Raw genomic sequence first — 18,233 nt, 5'->3', positions numbered from 1 at the left:
ATAGAATATTGAGGGAAAAATGTCATCTTTTGAAAAGTAAACTAGAGTGAAAGTATTATTTGGCTTGTTTGGTTAATACATTTTGCTAATTTGCCCATCAGCAGATGAGTGGATTATATGCCAAACTAAACAAACAAACAAAAAATAACAGCACCAACAGAAAGAACTCAGACCAAAAAAAGTTAATTCACATTGCCCCAAGACTGCCTACCTTCCTACTTCTTTTCTTCTTTTCCTAGTTAAAATTAGTTATGGCCCGCGCAGCATTTCTCAGTGGTTTAGCATCGACCTATGAACCAGGAGTTCATAGTTCAATTCCCCGTCTTGGCACTTGCCTGGGTGGAAGGCTTGATCCCCAGTAGGGGTGTGCAGGAGGTGACAGATCAGTGTTTCTCTCTCATCATTGATGTTTCTATCTCTCTCCCTCTCATTTCCTCTCTGATATCAATAAAATATATATTTTTAAAAAATTAGTTATGAATGAAATTTTAAAGGAATATTGTGTAAAAACCTTATGAAGCAGCTTGATCTCAATCTCTTGCTGTCTATCGCTCAATCTCCATCTCTGTCTCTTTCTTTCTGTGTCTCTCTAACTTGCTACCTCCCTCTAACTTTCCCTCTTTTATCTTTCCTCTATTTTTCTTTCCTAGCCCACACTGCCTCCATGTTTTCTTTCTCTTTTCCTATTACCCTTCTCAAATGCAAAGCAAAACAATAAAAAAGAGAAAATAATCAATATGAATGCTTCAGTAAAAATAATTATTATAGCAGCGAATATTTACAAAAGCTTTATGAGGTCTAATCCACTTAAACCACACAATCCTCTGAGATAGAAATTATTATTGTCCCAATGTTATCATCCTTAGTTATTTTTGCTCTATCTGCCACCATATCTCAGAAATTATTTATTGTATGTATGAATGAATAAATGAATGAATATGCTTCATATTGTTAGTTTGCAGATTTGATCTGCGAGATATCAGACAAACACATTTCTGGATATTTCCTAGGGATATATCTTGGGAAAAGATCTTATTGATGATTGTTTTCTATTTCTGTTGTGTTGGGGGAAAACAGCAGCACCCACAGAGAACTACACAGGAACTTACAACCAGCCATTTGAAACCTAAATTATCAATTTGGAAACTAGATGATCCATAACAAATTCTTATCAACTTCTACCTTTTTGGTCTGTCCGTACATTTCAGACAATGAGTTAATTTTTAAAATATGTCTACCTATCTGAGTATTTTGGACAGTAATGTATTAACTTTTGGCCAACTGTAGAAATGTTATATTTTTAAAAGTTTCCACTGATGGTCATGTCAGATATTGTATTGAACGGATAAGATCATGAGAAAGAAGTTTAATTGGATCACAAAACTGCCTGCTTTCCTGGGTAAAAGGTAAAGACTAAGAAAAGAGTTCATTATGCTACAAGAAAGAAAGTAACCTTTGGGTACAGAACTACAATTTTTTAATGATTAAGGAGAGAATTAGAAATGTATTCATAATAGTGACTACATTTTAATTAGGGACTTCCTTTATGCCCCAGCAAGCACTGTGAACTCATTAGGATATGTTAAGTTCCAGTATGGCATGGTAGGTGATGAAACATGTAAGGGGAAATTGAAAAATAGAGTGTAGGGTATTAGAATACATAAGTGATGCTCAGTTGGCAGTGAAGTTGACATACACAGTTGCTTTAGAAAAGGCAAAATAAAGTAAAATTAAATATCTCTCCTAGGAATGATTGCTTTAAAATCTTGAACATTTTAATTACATGTATCAAAACAGAAACATTCGGCTAGAAGTTAGTGGGAAATTAGAATTAGGATTCAAATATAGTTCCAAAGTAACTCTTTTTAAAAATTATGTTCCAGTTATTAAAGTTAAGATAAAATTTGTGCTATTAAAATTGCACTTGACTGCCAGATATTGTGAGAGTTTATTCTCTGATGGTTCATTTTGTTGGCATTAATAGAAGTTGCATGAATTCAAGGAGGATAGAATTCAACAGCAGAACAAAGCAACAGGCCACAGCTCAGTTTTGAGTGAGGAGCTCTTTAGAATTGTATTATACTGAATCACTAAAGAATGGTCAAGTCTAGTTTAAGATTCAGTGAGGTGCCTGGCAAGGTATTTTAGTTGGTTAGAGTGTACTCACAATATGCCAAGATTTTGGTTTTGATCCCTGGTCAGGGCACATATAAGAACTGAGCAATGAATGCATAAATAAGTCAAACAACAAATTGATGTTTCTCTCTCTCTCCTTTCCTAATCTCTCTCTCACTTCCTCCCCCTCTCTGTAAATCAATCAATCAATCTTTTTTTTTTAAAGATTCAGTGAGCTAAGGAGCTAAGAAATGATTGTTGAATAAAAACTCAAATATAATTCCTGCATTCAATTTTATTTATGTAAATAGCAGACTTTCACTTGGTGTTATTATTATTTTTTAAACAAAGCAGTGGACTTTAGCATCTTATATTTTCAGTTTATTTAGTGTTTACTTTCTTTGCAAAGTTGATAGGAGCAGTAGAAGTCAGAAATAATGCTCAGATCAGTTGCAGGATTCTCTCTAACTTGTATATTCTCAAGTTAGATGCACTAAAAACGATCCAGGAATTAATAAGTAGTTTAAATCAAGTAGACTGTTGAAAACAATCTGAAGGGAGTATGAAGAACCAAGGTGGAGCACACAGTTGGTATTCAGTAGGTATTATGCCAGACTGATCCAATGCATTGGCAAAGTTACATAATGGATTGAATAATAACATGATTTTAAGTACAAGCTACATTTCCCCATTTGAATTTATTGTTCTTTTAATATCTCCATTGTTGAAAATATAGAGTGTCCCCTAAAATGTATACACACTTTAAGAGCTGGTAACTCACTTTATTTTCACTCCCTTTCAGGTTTAACTGATTTGAAATAATTGGTGAAGCCAGACTAAGCTTTAAACCAAGAAAATTTAACCTAAAGTGCCACTAGATTTTTTTTTTTTTAGTTCTTACTTAATTTTATTAGGCTATTATAACTTAATATCTAAACCAGACAAGGACTTTTTGATAAATCGTTAATAAATGGAGATTTTTATATATCATGTTCATAACAGCAGTATTTATAATAGCAAAAACTGTATAGGCAACTCAAATGTTCCTCAATGGAGGAATGGACAAAGAAAATGTGGTATATATATGCAAACATATATATGCATAATGAAATATTATTCAGCCTTAAAAAGGAAGGCAATTCTGACACATAACAAAATGGATGAACCTATGAACCTTGAGAACACTGTGCTAGATGAAATAAGACAGTCACAAAAGGACAAGTAATCTATGATTCTACTTATATAAGGGACCTAGAAAAAAATATTCAAAGTGCCACTAGACTTTTTTTATGGGAATACATAAAAACTAAAGTTCACAATACAGAATCGGCAAAAGTAGACGAATTGAGGGCACACAAATACCAAACAAAATGATTCTTGAAGTTTGTGATTCCATTGCTTCATATTATCATCAGTGCCTGGACAAGAATGGTCATCAGTTTGAAACAGGCATCGACAAAAAAATTATTCATTTCTGTAGATTCTTTTAAATTTTGAAAATGACTGTATGTTAATATACACTGGCTTTATAATCATTCAAAATGTGCATAAATTTTTTGGACACTCTGTAGTTTCCCTATTTTATGATGCCACTGGACTTGTGTTACAAAACTGTGATGCTAGCAGATGCTCTGAATCACTGATAAATGCTACTGTCACAACCTGGTGGCCGTTTTTAAAAACAGGGAAGAGAAGGTCAGACATTTTCTGAAAATCCGACAGAGTTATTGTGAGCATAAAATACTTGTATCTATAGAATTAATTGTGAAAATCAGAAAATTTACAGGTCGTCAAATGTGAGAGGTTAATGATCAAACTTGGTTTGAAAATTTTGCTAAAATTCATGGAAGAGTCAGATTACAAAAGAAAAGCCATAGACTTACAGGGGACTTGATAACAATAGTAATAACAATAAAATAACTATTTGTGGGTAACATGTACTGCACCAGCTACTGTAGTAAGTACTTAACCACATTTATTCTTCACAACACAATGTCTTATGTGTTACTTTAGTAATGTTATAACTGAAGAAATTGAGGCTTGAAGAGGTTAAATAGCTTACCCAAATTGGAGAAAGAAAAGAAAAATGACTTAAAAGGCAGAAACAGGGTATTATTTTAATGCTGATGTAAACATAAGGACCAAGCTTTAAGAATGACCTACACTGCCAAAATGACTTTTTCTACTTTTAAAATATTAAAACACAGCAGATATTGCTATATAATACATATTAGAGACACACATTGAAAAACTAATTTTCTTAAGGATTAATTGCTATATAGGAGCCGCCAAGCTTTTTCTTCTTTTAGTATTAAGTTCCATATAGTTAGCTCAAAAGAAAGTGCTTCCTTCCCTGTTTTTCTCTTTGCCTGAAGTTCAAGTAGTTCTTTATTTAACAGGATGCTTCCCTGTCTTCCCTCCACCCCAATATTTTGTTTTCTGTCTTGTGATCTTATTGTGTGCTTCATTTTCTGGATAATGGAAAGACCAAGGAAGAAAAGCCAAAACAAGCTTAGGCTTAGGTGAGAGGAGTAGTGTTAGTGACTTAATTAAGGAAAGCCTGGCCTTGTTTGAACAAAGACTATTGTCCCAGAAGTCCCTGGAGAGCTATAGGTAGCCTTTAGGGGGGGGGTGGGGGGGGGATGTATAGCTAAAATTATTGACCTCCTGTGGTCCTTGGGACTCCCAGGATGGTTTTCAGAAGAAATGTTGGGATCGTATCCTTGGCCTCCCAGGTCAATTTCAAGGTGCCTCCTGCCTATTTAAATCTCTTGAAGCTTCAGGCTCAATCATTGCCAATCAGCCACATCAACTGCTGGTCACAGGTTATTTCCTCTTTTTATTTAAGGACACTGATATCCTACAAACTTTAAGAAAAAAATTCAATCCACCCAGTTTTAAAAGCAGAGTTCAGCTTTTCAGAAAACCTTTACTGTTTGAAATCATGTCCACGAAAAAGACCTTTGTGGATGCATTTCCAAGCATGGGTTGCTGAGAGCACTCGGTTCAGTACTACCTATTAGTTTAATTTCTCTAAGACATCTCCAATGCAATTGGCCTTGAGAGTTTAAAGGCCAGGCTCAGGAAAAGGCCACACATTTTATAATGTGTACTGCACCCATTATTTTGTAAAAGTACTGCACATATAAAATAGCTATATTATTTATAATTAGGCTCATTTTAGGTAGACATTTAAAATAGTGGTATTTTCATCAGAAGTCATTTTTCCCCCCTCAATGTTCATTGAGCTGGGGGAAAGTGCAGATAGAAGTGAGTTCAGTTAACTATATTTCATGAAACCCTGGGCTCCTTTGTATATTATATTACCAACATTAGTAGAAATGACTCATTGGAGTTCATTTTACTTCTATAAATGGCATTCTAAAGCAAGTCGAGGTATATGTGTCTATATGAGGTATATTTGTCAACAGCATGTCTGTGGACTGTGCTGCTGGGAAGTTGAACGTAGAAATGCAGAAAGTTTGGAGGGTGGAAAGTTCTGGAATATCACCACATCTATGAAAACAACCACCGGGCTTGCTATTGCTTACAAAGCATTTCACTGAGATCCTCCAATGTACCCAGATTTAGAGACTCTCTTTTTAGCAGCACCCTGGAGAATAATACCTTTTCTTTTTCTATTTCAAAATTCCAATAGATTTTGAAGTTCTTAACTGGATGCATTGATGATAATATTCTGAATTTACAGTACCTTTTAAGTGTCAGTACTTTACAAATGACATGGAGGGCTCACTCACTAAAGACTATGCTCTCTCACTCAAGCTTTGAGATACTCAAATAGGCAGGAGGCACCTTGAAATTGACCTGGGAGGCCAAGGATATGATCCCATCATTTCTACTGAAAACCATCCTGGGAGTACCAGGGACCTCAGGAGGTCAATGATTTAGCTTTACATTTTTTTTCAAAGGCTACCTATAGCTCTCCAGGGCCCTTCTGGGACAATAGTCTTTGTTCAAATAAGGCAAGGCTTTCCTTAATTAAATCACTAACACTACTCCTCTCACCTGAGCCTCTACACTATCAGAGTTTAGACCAGGGATGGGCAAACTTTTTGACTCGAGGGCCACAATGGGTTCTTAAACTGGACCAGAGGGCCGGAACAAAAGCATGGATGGAGTGTTTGTGTGAACTAATATAAATTCAAAGTAAACATCATTACATAAAAGGGTACGGTCTATTTTTTCAATAGTTTTATTCATTTCAAACAGGCCGGATCCGGCCAGCGGGCCGTAGTTTGCCCACGGCTGGTTTAGACCTTCTTTATCTGTGAAACCTGACCCAGTCAGAGTACAAGGCAACTTTGCTTCAGGCAGAATTTGTAATACATTGGGAGTGTATTCTTCCCAGTCTCTTATCAGATACTGACTTTTTTCTTTTCTTTTTGGAGTGGATTTCTTGAAATTTTCATAACTATGGTGTGAAATGTTGAGTGTGAAGGAAATATTTTATTTTCAAATGTCTATACTTTCTATATATACATAAATTTTAATTCATCAAGAAGCTCTGAACCATTCAAATTTTACTCAGAACACAGACTGTGCACATGAATCTTTAAACGTGGTCTCTCAAACTTTCAATATTACTTTCTCTTGATTTTAAAGTTCTTTATACAGATTATATTCAAAATACATTTTCAAGGTATAAAAGAATCCTAGAAAAGATATACTTCTGAATTTATAGTAACATGGTTTCCTTTTATAATTTTTCAAATGAAAAATAATAAACTAAAAGATGAAATTTATCATCTATAAAATATTTTTTTCAGCTCTGATGATGCCTTCAGTAAAGTTAATTTAAATTATCGCACAGAAAATGGACTGTCTCTGCTTCATTTATGTTGCATTTGTGGAGGTGAGTGCTTGAAGCTCAATACTTTATAAACTAGTTGTACATATACTATATGGTCAGTGATTTGAGCTGCTTAACCATCTACAAGAGAATTCTATTTATACTCAATTTTCTCTTTTGTTTTGCCCCCACAGCTCTGAAAACCTTCAGTTGAAGCAGTAAATACCAGGCAGATATTCCAATTGATTTAGCTCTGAGTTTGTTTCATTGTGCTTCTACCCTGAACCAAGTCACTCAGCTAGCTTGCTTAGAAATCCAAAGAGCATTTTGCAGTATTGGGCAATCCAGTGAGGGATTCAGTTAAGTTTAGAAGTACTTAAAGCAGGGTTTCTCAACCTTGACTCTCTGAGATGGTGGGCCTGACAGTTCTTTGTTGTGGAGGGTAGTCCTGTGCATTTTATAATGTTTTAGCGGCATCATTGGCCTCTACCAACTGGATTCCATAGCACCTCCCCAGTGGTGACAACCAAAAATGTCTCTAGATATTGTCAAATGTCCCCTGGAGAGCAAAATCACGCCTGGTTGAGAACCACTGACTTAAAGCATTCCTCAAAACATTATCAAGCAATTACTTCACAATCTGCAGTAAGATATGTGGAAGGTAATAAATGCCCAGGATAAAATCTCAAAGTGAAGACTGATCTAAGAGAAGATTAAGAGTTTAATTTGGCTTATGTTTTGTTTTGTTTTGTTCACCAATGCATGCATCCCTAACACCTAGGATTGTAACTAGCATATAGTAGGTACTCAATAAATTTACTTAATTAATGAATTGATAGTTAGTATTTATTTTTGTTAATTCAAACTAGCATTCATTGAACTCAGCTTTTTAAATAGAACACTGATGTATATGTATCGACTTTCATCAGATCTCTTAACCATTTCTGTTTAACCAATTGATTAGACTGCTCTGATCCAAATAAACTTGACTGCTAATGATGTTCTGAAGATTCCTGTACAACTAAATTTTTATATAAGCTTTTTCCCTAATAGTTTATTAAGATGATTTTTCATGTTTTTATGTTTTAAAACCATGATGATGAGAGCACTAAATTAAAAAATGTAACACAAATGCATTAAAATGCACAGCATTGATGCGAAGTTTTGTAAGTGTTATAGAAATGTCCACTATTAAGTAAGGCTGTCAATTAATAGAAAACTTAAAAAAATGGCCCGTAGAATGGCAATCTGACCCTGTCATACATCAGTGTGACATTTATCATTAAAGAGAGATTTTTAAAATCACTTAGTCTACCCCCTCAACAATTTAACCTTTTAAAACTTTTCTCTTTAAGGCAACAAGTCTCATATTAGAACCCTTATGTTAAAAGGGCTCCGCCCATCTCGACTGACAAGAAATGGATTTACAGCCTTGCATTTGGCAGTTTACAAGGTACAGAATTTTTGTTCCAATAAGTATTGTATGAGAACCAAGAGTGTGTGTTATCTTTAGGCTCCTTTTTTGTTTTTTCCCCTCAAATTAGTAATGATGGAAAACATTAACAGTGACCGGAATATTACAATACTTACAATACTAGATGGGCTTCTTGCTCTTTATTGAGTAGGCTTCATCTAAATACCAGACACGTACTCTTTTTAATGCTTTCTATATTTAACTCATTTAATTCTCACAAGAACTCCATGAGGGAATACTCTGGTCTCCAAGGTTACATGGCTAGGCAGTGGCGAGCCAGGAGTGAAGACCTGGCACTCTGGTTCCCTCACCAGAGCTCCTTATCAGGAGACCAAGCTGTCTCCGTACAGAAGGGGATGAGGCTGCATTTAAAAAATTCATGAAAGAAGCATAGTGAAGTTCCATTCTTTTTCTGCATGTTTTCCTTCATTAAAAAAATAATAATAAAATAATAATAATAAAAATATATATATATATATATCTGGGGTTCCCTTTAGTTCCTTTTTTTTAAATTCTCTACTTTTGCTCCAGTCATTTATTTCCTTATATCAGTCCCAGGTTCCGACCTAATTTCAGTACCTGATAAGAAAATAAATGGAAAAGTGGCTTGAAAAAAGTGGGGGCCTCAGTATTGAGATAGATTTTTCAGATTTTCATAAATACGTACTTATATAACATACTAGAGGCCTGGTGCATGGAATTCGTGCACCCTCTCCAGTCTGGGACCCCTCGAGGGATGTCCTACTACCAGGATCGGGCCTAAATGGGCAGTTGGACATCCCTCTCACAATCCAGTACTGCTGGCTCCCAACCGCTCGCTTGCCTGCCTGATTGATTGCCCCTAACTGCTTCTGCCTGCCAGCCTGATCACCCCCTAACCACTCCCCTGTCAGCTTGATCGACACTTAACTGCTCCCCTGCTGGCCTGATTGCCCCTAACTGCCCTCCCCTGCCAGCATGGTCACCCCTAACTGTCCTCCAGCCTGATTGCCCCCAACTGCCCCAATTAGCTACCTCCTGTATGCCCCAAACTGGGGACCATTTCTGCAACTCAGGTATGTACCCCAACCTGGAATGGAACCATGACCTCCTGGTTCATAGATCAACAATCAACCACTGAGCCATTTTTAATTCAAACCCATGTCTGTCTGACTCATAGACCTAGATCCTATGTAACCATGCCTATCAAAAAACTCTGTTTTTTATTCATGGTGATTCATAGCCTGGAAACTGTTGTCTTTTTTCCTGATATATATATTTTTTTCTTTCTTAGTACATGTATTTGATTGCAAAATTGAGATTTTTATTTCAACTATCCTAAAATCCAGGACCCAAAGCATATGTTTCATAGTTTCTGAATCCCCCATCTTTAGATCAAGATTTCTCTGTCTTGACACAACTGGCATTTTGGATTGGATAATTTCTTGTTGTGGGACGCTGTCCTGAGATTGTAAGATGCTAAGCAGCATTCCTGCCTGGCCTCTCTTGTCTAGAAGCCAGTAGCCATTTCTCCCATTCCAGCTGGCAACACCAAAAGTATCTCCAGACATTGCTCCTGGTGGGGGGTAGGGGGGGACTCCTCACTGCGAACCACTAATTTAGAAAATGAAGCAAATTGATATTTTTAAAATTCAAGTTGCCTTTCTGTTTGAACAAATAGTTTCTTGATTAGAGATTGCATTTTCCCCAAGTGGGAATTTGTTAAGATAATAATATGAAAGTTCTCAAAGAAAAAAAGAAAATTCTGAAGAATAAAAAAGGAACCTCACTTTTTGCATACTTAACTAAATCTTCCAGTTGATTGCAACTTTTAAATACCATTTAATACCCCTAGCTGGTTTGGCTTAGTGGATAGAGCATTGGCCTGAGTACTGAAGGGTCCCAGGTTCGATTCTGGTCAAGGGCAAGTGCCCAGGTTGTGGGCTCGGTCTGCAGTAGGGGGCGTGCAGGAAGCATCTGATCAATGATTCTCTCTCATCATTGATGTTTTCATCTCTCTCTCTCTCCCTCTCTGACATCAATAAAAATATATCTTAAAAAAATAAATAAATACCATTTAATCCTTAATCCTCAATTCGAGGAACTAGAGAACATTTATACCCACAAATTAGAGCATCATTAGGATGGATTTTTTATGCTCACATTTCTTTTTAATAACCACATATTTCATAATCTCTTTCTAAATTAACCTGGTCTCAATAAACAGTTAATAGGATGATAACTACAGATATTAACTTATCCTTCAATTCTTATATTAGACAGAACTGTTTCCTGAGGAACTGTCCCTGACCCAAGTCTCGGATAGGTGCTCCTCCATTGTGTTCTCTTTGCACCCTGTACTTGGCTTAGAATACTGTGAATGCATCTAGATTTTATTACCTGGTTACTTCTCTACATCTTTTTCTAGGTTAGGGGTCACAGTCTTCCATGCCTTCACGAATGATGCAGGTAACTTAAATGAATGCACATGTTAGATAATATGTAAAAGTTAAGAAGGAATTAACACTTAGACTCAATATTTTTGAGATGGAAGAAGTGGTAGAGACTATGCAAATTAGATAATTTATACCCCATGTAAAGAGAGCAGTCAGTATTCAGATCCAGCTAATCATTGTCATGTAGGAATGTAAGCCCAGTGTTGCCCACAATTTCAGAGAATCAGAAATTATATAAAGTTTCCTGATATTTAAATGTTGGCTATTAATTCAAAATTTTAGTTATAAATACTATGCAAGGCAGTATATATCTGGTCCCCTGTTTGTAATCTCTGATAGAAATTATGAACACTACTGAAGTCAGGGATTAAATCTAAATGCTTATCATCTTAAAAGTATAGTAAAAAAAAAAGAAAGAAAACATAAAATGGATTAACAATAAATAGAGTTAGGGAAATGGAGGCTATGAGTATTGATTTCTTTTCCAAAAAGCATTAGTCATTAGTCATTATCTTTTTAAAAAAATCTTTATTGTTTTGAAAGTATTACATAGGGCCTCCTTTCACCCCCACTAACCTCTTCTGGCCTTCACCACCCCATTGGATTAGTCATTATCTTGAGGCATGGCAGGGTCACAGAAAATTTTTTACAACAGTGTTTTTCAGTCTTTTTGGTCTCACCTCTTTGGATAAATAAAATTTTAAAATAAAGAAACTAGAAGGGAAAACAAATTAAAGAAATTCTAGTATTCAATTTGCTTTTCAAGCAGCGTGTGTTTGCATTCTGCCAAACTCCCCGAGATTCTGATTTAGCCCCTCCCTGTTAAATCATCACTGTATTATTGAATGAGAGGACAAGTATATTCAAAGGCCAATTGGAAGCATCCACCAGAAGAAAGTGACTCTCTAGGGGAAACTGGAAAGTAGAAAGTGAAGGTTCAGTGGCAGTGTTAAGAAGAAATAGGTCAAAAGCAAATTTAGAGGCTTTAGCCTGGAAAACGTGTAAGCACTTAATCTAAGAGTATGTTCCTTCCCTTTTTTCTTCTTTTTTTCTTCAAAATTTCAAGCAAAGTCAAGTATTTCCATCACACTAAAACCTTTAATAATTGATATCTTTTGTGAAGATAAATGCAGAATTATTTCAACAAGAGGCATATGTAGGTGTGAACTTCATGAACAGTTATTTTTATACTGATTAATGGATCCTTTCATTGGAAATGTCTATGACTCATGAGGCAGGTCTAGTCCATTAAAATTTAATGCCTGGGACTAAATACATTTCATACTGAAGTTCTGCATGCTCCCTTGTCCTAGAAGAGACCTTAATATTCTCTTGACTACAAAACTGCTTTTCTTACTTTTCCTCTTACAAACATGAACAGGCTGTGACAATTACTGTGCTGGGTAAATTGGGTCAATGAAGAAAAGTACTTAGAAGAACACATCCTATCTAATAAAGAGGGATTATGCTAATTGACCCTCACACTGTCACAAAGATGGAGGTACCCACAGCCAATAAGGAGAGAATATGCTAATTGACTGCACCACCCTCAAAGATGGTGGCACCCACAGCCAATAAGGAGGGATATGCTAATTGACTGCCATGCCCTCAAAGTTGGCGATGCCCACAGCCTCAAGATGGCTGGTAGGGGAGGGCATTGTGGGCGATCAGGCCAGCAGGGGAGGGCAGTTGGGGGGGACCAGGCCTGCAGGGGTGGGCAGTTGGGAGGGACTGGGCCAGCAGGGAAGGGCAGTTGGGGGGGACTGGGCCAGCAGGGGAGGGCAGTTGGGGGTGATCGAGCCCGCAGGAGAGCAGTTAGGCATCGATCAGGCTGGCAGGGGAGTGGTTAGGGGGTAATCAGGCTAGCAGGCAGAAGCAGTTAGGGGCTGATCAGGCAGGCAGGTAAGCAAGCGGTTGGGAGCCAGCAGTCCTGGATTGTGAGAGGGATGTCCGACTGCCGGTTTACGCCCAATCCCTGTGGGGTCCCAGATTGGAGAGGGTGCAGGCTGGGCTGAGGGACACCTCCCCAGTGCACGAATTTCATGCACCAGGCCTCCAGTTATTAAAATATTTCTTTGTATACCAATATTTGTACATGTGGAAACTCAATCTTCTTTCCAAACCAAGTTCAACTCTGCCATGTGACACTTCAGGAAACATCAGAATATTAGAGGTGGTTAGAATCGACTTATATAAAAACTCGGGGTGGTGGTCATCACGACCAGAACCTCCGCGACCAAATGGAAGGAAGTCAGTCCTGCAGGGGTTGTCTTGGCAGTGGCTGCGCCCTCTCCTGAGCTGTTTCCCGGAGCTGTTTCCTGTAAGGGTGGGGTTTGAGGCAGGAGCCCACCCTGGGAGCGTGGAGGCAGATCTTTCTAAAGTGTGCCACGCGGCAACACGGTCAGGGGTGAACCTGAGTGAGGGTGGCTGAAAGGCTTAGAAAAGACAGACAAGAGAATGAAAGCCGGGTCTCAGTGGGATGCTGCTTCTCTGAGAGACAGCGACCACACCCACAGCCATGACTTTATTTTATAGCAGATGCTACGAGGCAAAGTAAGGGCATGACCAAGATGTTTACAACATTCTCCTGGGTTTCAGTCCTATTCAACTACATTGCCCCTAAATTCTTTCAAGCCTACATCACTCAGGCAGGTGGGGCCACGTGTTCGGACCATAGGTTCAAGCTTACAACTACAGCTGTTGGCTATAATTGTGCTGGGAGGGCCCTGCCCTCCAAGCTGGGACTTGCACGTGGAAATGAGAGGACTGTGCCCTCTCATCAGGCCAAGGTTTGAACCTGTCCAAAACACTGTAGTGGCTCCCCACAATAAAGTTTTAATTCTGTTTCTTTGTTACTTATGTTGTGGCCCCACCCCATAACAAAGAAACAATTTCCGGAGGATGAGGCCCAAGGATCAGGATTTTAAAAAGATTCCCAGGTGATTCTAATGTGCAGCCAAGGCTGAGAACCACTGCTATAGATAATATTAAAAATATATCTGAACGTGAAATTCTTTGTCCAAAAAATGAGCATGTTCAAAAATTAAATGAAGAAAATTTGGATATACTCAATAGAGATTGTCACACATATTTGAGTGATGATTCCATTGATTCCACAGATGATGCTAAAAAGAAAAATTTTCCCATCGAATTTCTTAATAGTATTACTCCTTCGGGAATGCTGTGTCATAAATTAAAATTGAAAGTGGGTGCAATCATCATGCTATTGAGAAATCTCAATAGTAAATGGGGTCTTTGTAATGGTACCAGATTTATTATCAAAGGACTAGAGGTCCGGTGCAAAAAATTTGTGCACTCGGGGGGGAGGGGTGTCCCTCAGCCCAGCCTGTGCCCTCTCGCAGTCTGGGACTCCTCAGGGGATGACCACCTGCTTCCTTAGGCCCGCTCCCCGGGGCATTGGGTCTAAGATGGCAATCAGACATCCATCTGGCAGCCCAGCAGCCCTCGGGGGATGTCCACTTGCCAGAGGGGAGCAGGACTAAACTGCAGTCAGACAGCCTTAGCACTGCTGAGGAGGCAGGAGAGGCTCCCACCACCACTGCTGTACTGGCAGCCATCAGCCTGACTTGAAGCTGAGCAGAGCTCCTCCCATGTGGGAGAGCCCTGACCAACAGAGGGCAGCTCCTGCATTGAGCGTCTGCCCCCTGGTGGTTAGTGTGTGTCATAGTGACCAGTCATTCCCAGTCATTCTGCTGTTAGGGTCAGTTTGCATATTACCCTTTTACTATATGGGATAGAGGCCTGGTGCACGGGTGGGCGCCGGCTGGTTTGCCCTGAAGGGTGTCCCGGATCAGGGTGGGGGTCCTGCTTGGGTGCCTGGCCAGCCTGAATGAGGGGATGATGGCTGTTTGCAGCTGATCACACCCCCTTCAGGGTGGGGGTCCCCACTGGGGTGCCTGGCCAGTTTGGGTGAGGGGCTGAGGGCTGTTTTCAGGCTGGCGGGTGACTGAAGCTCCCAACCTCTCCTTTTTTTCTTTTTTCTTTTTATTCTTGGATTTATTTACCTCCTATGGCTGTCACTGGAGCTGAGAGCTGGCTTTAGCTCTGAGGCTCAGCTCCAGCTCTGAGACCTTGGCTGCTGAAAGCAGATTTCTGGGCTTTGTTTGGCTTCTGTAATTGAAACTTTGTTGTGACTCCAGCTCTGAGGACGGCTGGCTGAAAGCAGGTTTCTGGGGTTTGTTTAGCTTCTATAATTGCAACATTGTTTCTTAGACTGCAGCTCAGAGGCTGGCAGTGGCAGGCGGGGAACCTTGGCTTCCTCCATCACTGGAGCAAGCAAGCCTCCTGTTCGCTTCAGCTGCCTGGCTGCCGGCCACCATCTTGGTTGGCACTTAATTTGCATATCGCCCTGATTAGCCAATGGGAAGCGTGTCGGAGGTACGGTTAATTACCATGTTTGTCTATTATTAGATAGGATTACAACCTAACATTATCAAAGCTGAAGTATTAACAGGATCTGCAGAGGGGGAGGCTGTTCTGATTCCAAGAATTAATTTGTCCCCATCTGACACTGGCCTCCCGTTTAAATTGGTTCGACGATGGTTTCCCATGATGCCAGCATTTGTGATGACTATTAATAAATCACAAGAACAAACTCTAGACAAAGTAGGCATATTCCTATCTGAACCTGTTTTTGCACATGGTCAGTTATATGTTGCTTTCTCTCGAGTTTGAAGAGCATGTGATGTTACAGTTAAAGTTCTAAGTACTTCATCACAAGGGAAATTAGTCAAGCACTCTGAAAGTGTTTTCACTCTTAATGTGGTATACAGGGAGATATTAGAATAAGTTAAATCACTTTATCAGTCATTGTTTGCATCACTGTTGTTTTTATATCATGTTTTTGTTGTTTTCATATCATGTTTTGTCGTTTTTATATCATGCCTCTGTTGTTGTTATATCCTTTTGTTACTGTTTATTTATTAATAAATTTATATATTATTTTCATATACATTTTACTAATTTCCTTTCATCTCTCACACTTCTATTATAGAGAAAGGGCAAACAGCAATATTAAAATATCTCTGCTAATCAATTCCCTTTTTAAAAAAATGTATTTTATTGATTTTTTACAGAGAGGAAGGGAGGGGGATAGAGAGTTAGAAACATTGATGAGAGATAAACATTGATCAGCTGCCTCCTGCACACTCCCTACTGGGGATGTGCCTGCAACCAAGATGCATGCCCTTGACTGGAATCGAACCTGGGACCCTTGAGTCCTCAGGCTGATGCGCTATCCACTGAGCCAAACCGATTAGGGCAATTAATTCCCTTTTAATGTGCATGAATTTCATGCTCTGGACTACTAGTCCTATATAATGAAGAGGTAATATGCAAATTGACCCTCACTCCATCACACTGTCAGAAGATGGCTGAGCCCACAGCGGAAGCAGGGTTCCCGTAACACAAAATGGCTGCGCCCACAGTGGAGGCGGTGTTCCTATAACAAGCTGTGATGAGCAATCAGCAGGGATCTGTGGCCGCATGGTGCCAGGCTGGGGCAGGGGACCTGAGGCTGCGCCCCCCGCCCGGCGGGGCTTCATGGGGTACCTCAGGCTGTGCCCCTGCCCCGGCTGCTGGGCCAGGGGACCTGAGGGTGCATCAGGGGACCTGAGGCCATGCCCCCTTCCCCAGTGCCAGGCTTTGGGACCTGGGCTGCGCCCCCCACCCAGCGGGGCTTGACAGGGGACCTCAGGTTGCACCCTCTGCCCCTGCAGCTGGGCTGGGGGACCTGAGGGTGTATGGGGGACCTGAGGTTGCGCCCCCTGCCCAGCAGGGCTTGACGGGGGACCTGAGGCTATACTCTCCACCCAGCGGGGCTTGACAGGGGACCTGATGCTGTGCCCCACACCTGGTGGGGCTGATGGGGATGGTGCCGGCTGGGTCTGTATCTCGCTCAATGGGGGTGGGGCCAGCCAGGTCTGGTTCTTGTGCGATTTCAAGGTGCACATGGGTGGGCGGGGACTTGACTCTGGGTCCCATGACAGAGTGCCCCAGACTCTGATAGGAGGAAGATTTTCATATAGATTTTACTAATTTTCTTTCATCTCTGACACTTCTATTATAGAGAAAGGGCAAATAGCAAAATTAAAATATTTCCTCTAATTAATTCCCGTTTAATGTGCATAAATTTCATGCATCAGACCACTATTATTACAGAAAACAATATAGCTCAACTCTGAGATATTACAGATAAAAAAAATTGAGTTATTTCATGATTAAACATATTTGGGAACAGAGTGGACTGAGACATAAGATGAATATTTTAATAGAGTTAGGTCAATCTTAGGGGTAATGCATTTACTATAAATATATAAACCTATACTCATAAGGATCTTGAGTTTACAAACATTTGCACATAAATAATGCCATTTGACCCTTCTTATAGTACTATACAGCAGATATTAGATCCCCGTTTTAAAGGTAAAAAACAAAGAGTTAGGGCTTTCACATGAAAGGCAAAATATTGGGCCCTAGCTGGGTTGGCTCAGTGGATAAAGTGTCAGCCTGCAAACTGAAGGGTTCCAGGGTTCGATTCCGGCCAAGGGCACATGCCTGGGTTGTGGGCTCGATCCCCAGTAGGGGGCAAGCAGGAGGCAGCCGATCAATGATTCTCTCTCATCATTGATGTTTCTATCTCTCTCTCCTTCTCCCTTTCTCTCTGAAATCAATAAAGAAATATATATATATATATATATATATATATATATATATATATATATATATTTTTTTTTTTTTTAAAAAAAAAAAAAAAAGAAAGGCAAAATATTGGGAGTAGAAGAGTCATTGGGAGTTGAGGCTAACTTGTCATACTGAGAAAATCATAGGATTCAAAGTCAGAAGATCTAAGTTCAAATCCAAGTTCAATTTCAATTTAAATGTACATTAAAGAAAAATATTTTATGCTATGCTATGTCGGTTGAGTTCTTGTAAGACAGACTCTTAAAGGGACTTGAGAGTGCAAGAGATTTATGTGGAAAGATCAGCTAAAGCACTGTGGAAAGTCAAAAATGAAGCACAGACTTTGAAGTGAAATAGACCTGACTTTGTATCTAGCTGCAACACTTACAAAATATTTAGATTTCTACAAGTAATTTAAATTCTTTGATCCAAACTATCAATAGCTATGACATAGACATAATACAATTGGACCTAACATGAGGCAGCAAGGCAGTTGAAAATTTGCATATGACTTTGACACACCAAAAGCTTAACTGCAGTTGGCCCATTTCATCCACAAACTCAAGCAAGTACAGATTGAAAAAGCATTTTTGATTGGGGATCTGTCTTGTGAAGTCATGGTTGGGAATACAAAAATACTGTTTTCTGTCCACCACTGGTTGAATCTGAGGATGTGGAACTCTGTGAATCTGAAGGG

At 39.3% G+C, this 18,233-nt stretch overlaps 1 protein-coding gene across 1 annotated transcript in view; it reads left to right on the top strand.

The window, feature by feature from the left end:
• Positions 1-18,233, top strand: part of TNNI3K (TNNI3 interacting kinase) — a 310,118-nt gene that overhangs the window by 29,300 nt on the left and 262,585 nt on the right. Inside the window, exons 4-5 of the mRNA XM_059689176.1 lie at positions 6,903-6,988; positions 8,281-8,378. Of these exons, the coding sequence (XP_059545159.1) occupies positions 6,903-6,988; positions 8,281-8,378 (184 nt within the window). The remainder of the gene's footprint in view (positions 1-6,902; positions 6,989-8,280; positions 8,379-18,233) is intronic.

This window comes from Myotis daubentonii, chromosome 3 (assembly GCF_963259705.1).
Source record: "Myotis daubentonii chromosome 3, mMyoDau2.1, whole genome shotgun sequence".
In the NCBI taxonomy this organism is placed as follows: Eukaryota; Metazoa; Chordata; class Mammalia; order Chiroptera; family Vespertilionidae; genus Myotis; species Myotis daubentonii.
The sequence above is the reverse complement of the archived record's forward strand: the minus strand, read 5'-3'. Positions and strand labels throughout refer to the sequence as shown.